Source organism: Grammomys surdaster, unplaced genomic scaffold (genome assembly GCF_004785775.1).
Source record: "Grammomys surdaster isolate TR1022 unplaced genomic scaffold, NIH_TR_1.0 125846, whole genome shotgun sequence".
NCBI lineage: Eukaryota > Metazoa > Chordata > Mammalia > Rodentia > Muridae > Grammomys > Grammomys surdaster.
In genome coordinates, this window is record NW_021620672.1 from 2,074,507 (window position 1) to 2,076,572 (window position 2,066).

At 54.5% G+C, this 2,066-nt stretch overlaps 1 protein-coding gene across 1 annotated transcript; it reads left to right on the forward strand.

Moving 5' to 3' along the window:
• The first annotated feature begins 213 nt into the window (after nt 1–213).
• Nucleotides 214–1,719, forward strand: Tex44 (testis expressed 44). The gene has a single exon (XM_028789524.1). The coding sequence runs from the start codon at nt 214–216 to the stop codon at nt 1,717–1,719; it is 1,506 nt and encodes a 501-aa protein (XP_028645357.1).
• The last annotated feature ends 347 nt before the right edge of the window (nt 1,720–2,066 follow it).

The following is a 2,066-nucleotide window of genomic DNA, read 5'->3' on the forward strand; positions in this document are numbered from 1 at the left end:
TATGTATCTACAACTCTGGCTATGCAACACCACCTATATTCAGCCCACCAGAACAGCCACTCAGCAGACTCAGGACATTCAGGACCCTTGCTCTTCAAGTACCTGTGACATCATCAGCTGCCCACAACCTCCTGTGACCTCACCACCTGGACAACTGAGCCTAGCAGGGCCAAGCCACTCCTTCCCAACCACCATAAGTAGCAGGGGGCATAGATGACCACTGAGCCCTTGGAAGACCCTGAAGCCAACAGCAGTTCTGCACATGATCTTCCCGAGGCCTCCTTGGACAACAAAGCTGATGAAAACTCTGAAGATTTCCCCGAAGAGTCTGAAGGACCAGATTCCCTGCCTGATGATGTCCCACCAGGAGACCTCGCCATAACACTAGCTGAACAGGATGTAGATCAAGACTCTGCAGCAAAAACCATCGCCACAGAGCAAGATGAAGAGCGGGTCTTCATTCAGACTGATACCTTCATGAAAGAGGATGAAGACCTGGCCTCCAAGCCGACTGCCATCATCGCGGGGAAAAATGAAGACCAGGTGTCCATGCAGATTACCACAGTCATTGAGCAGGATAAAGACCAGGCCTCCGTGCAAACTGCCACCTCAATGAGACAGGATGAGGACCAGGCACCTACGCAGATTGCCACTTCTGTGGGACAGAATACAGATCAGGCCTCCGTGCAGACGGACACTTCCACAGGGCAAGATGTAGAGTCAGCCATCTCCACGACCACAGCAACTGCTGGGGTCAAAGATGAAAGCCCAGATGTTCCAAGTCAGAGCCAGGAGAATTCTGAAGAGATCACATCTCTGTTGCCACAAGACCCAGGTATCCTACAAGTGTTTGTGGGTTTCCAGAACCCAGTATGGGACAGGCTAGCTGAAAACAACCGTACAAGTCGGAGCCGGACGGTTTCCCCAAGTGACTCCCAGACCCAGGAAAAGATATCATCGGGAAAGCCGAATGTTCCAGAAGGGCAGCCAGAGATAGCTCCAAATGCTGACGTCCCATCTGTCCTGCCTGAAGATGTCCAGCCTTCTGTGGGAGCTACTGACCCATCCCCTTCGGATAACAGTGGTCCTGACTCAGAACCCATGACTAACACCAAGTCTGCTGAGCAGGAAGCTGAAGGTGTCAAAGCCTCAAATCCTGAGAACAAAGCTAGATCCCCAGGGCAGACCAATGAGGATTTAGCAGCTGACTCAAGGACCCCGCAGGCCCCATCTGTTCCAAGCTCCCCAGGAAGCAATCCACCCCCCTCTCCAGATTCCTGCCAGGTGGCACCGGGCAGGAACCTTCTGGACCCCAGTCTGTATAGGCCTGATGTGGAGAACGACTACATGCGCTCCATGACGAGCCTGCTGGGTTGTGGAGAGAGCTCCATTAGCTCCCTCACAGACATCTTGGTGTGGTCAGACACCGCCACGCGCATGGGTGTGGCTGTGGGGATTCTGGCCTCAGGCTGCAGCTCTCCAGCTGACAGGCTACAAAACGAGGGTCCCCGCCTGCGCACCGTGGCCAGCCTCCTGCGAAGTGCCAGGTCAGCTTTCTCCTCTGGGGTGATGTCTGGGACTGGCTCAGCCCTGCGCTCTGTCACACACCTGCTGGAGTCTGTGGAGAGACGTACTATGGAAGGCATCCGGTCAGCTATGGGCTACCTGGCCCATCACTTCACTTCACGCTGGGCCCGCACTGGCCCCAATGGTGACTAGACCAGCAAGCCCCCTACTCCTTCCCCAACCCTGCACTAGATAACTGCCCCTGCCTTTCAGTAAATAACCACAAGCGTTTATTTTCTAAGCTCTGCCCTTATCCATGCAGTGGGACCACAGGGTTAAAGGACCAGCGGGGCCCACAGGTAAACTGAGGACATGTACCGACCTGTCCCTCAGCCCCATGCCCAAGCTACCTGTTTCGGTTCTGGAAGGCAGGAGAGAGGAGAGGGTTTGGGGGTAGATGTACTATATCAGGCCTCCTCACAGGGACACACACAACACACACACACACACACACACTTAGAATCAGACTTTTGAAGTCTCCTCTTGTCCCGAGCCCCACT

What these genes read in the sequence shown, in the direction of transcription:
- Tex44 (XM_028789524.1), top strand. Translation starts at nt 214, where the DNA reads ATGACCACTGAGCCCTTGGAAGACCCTGAAGCCAACAGCAGTTCTGCA.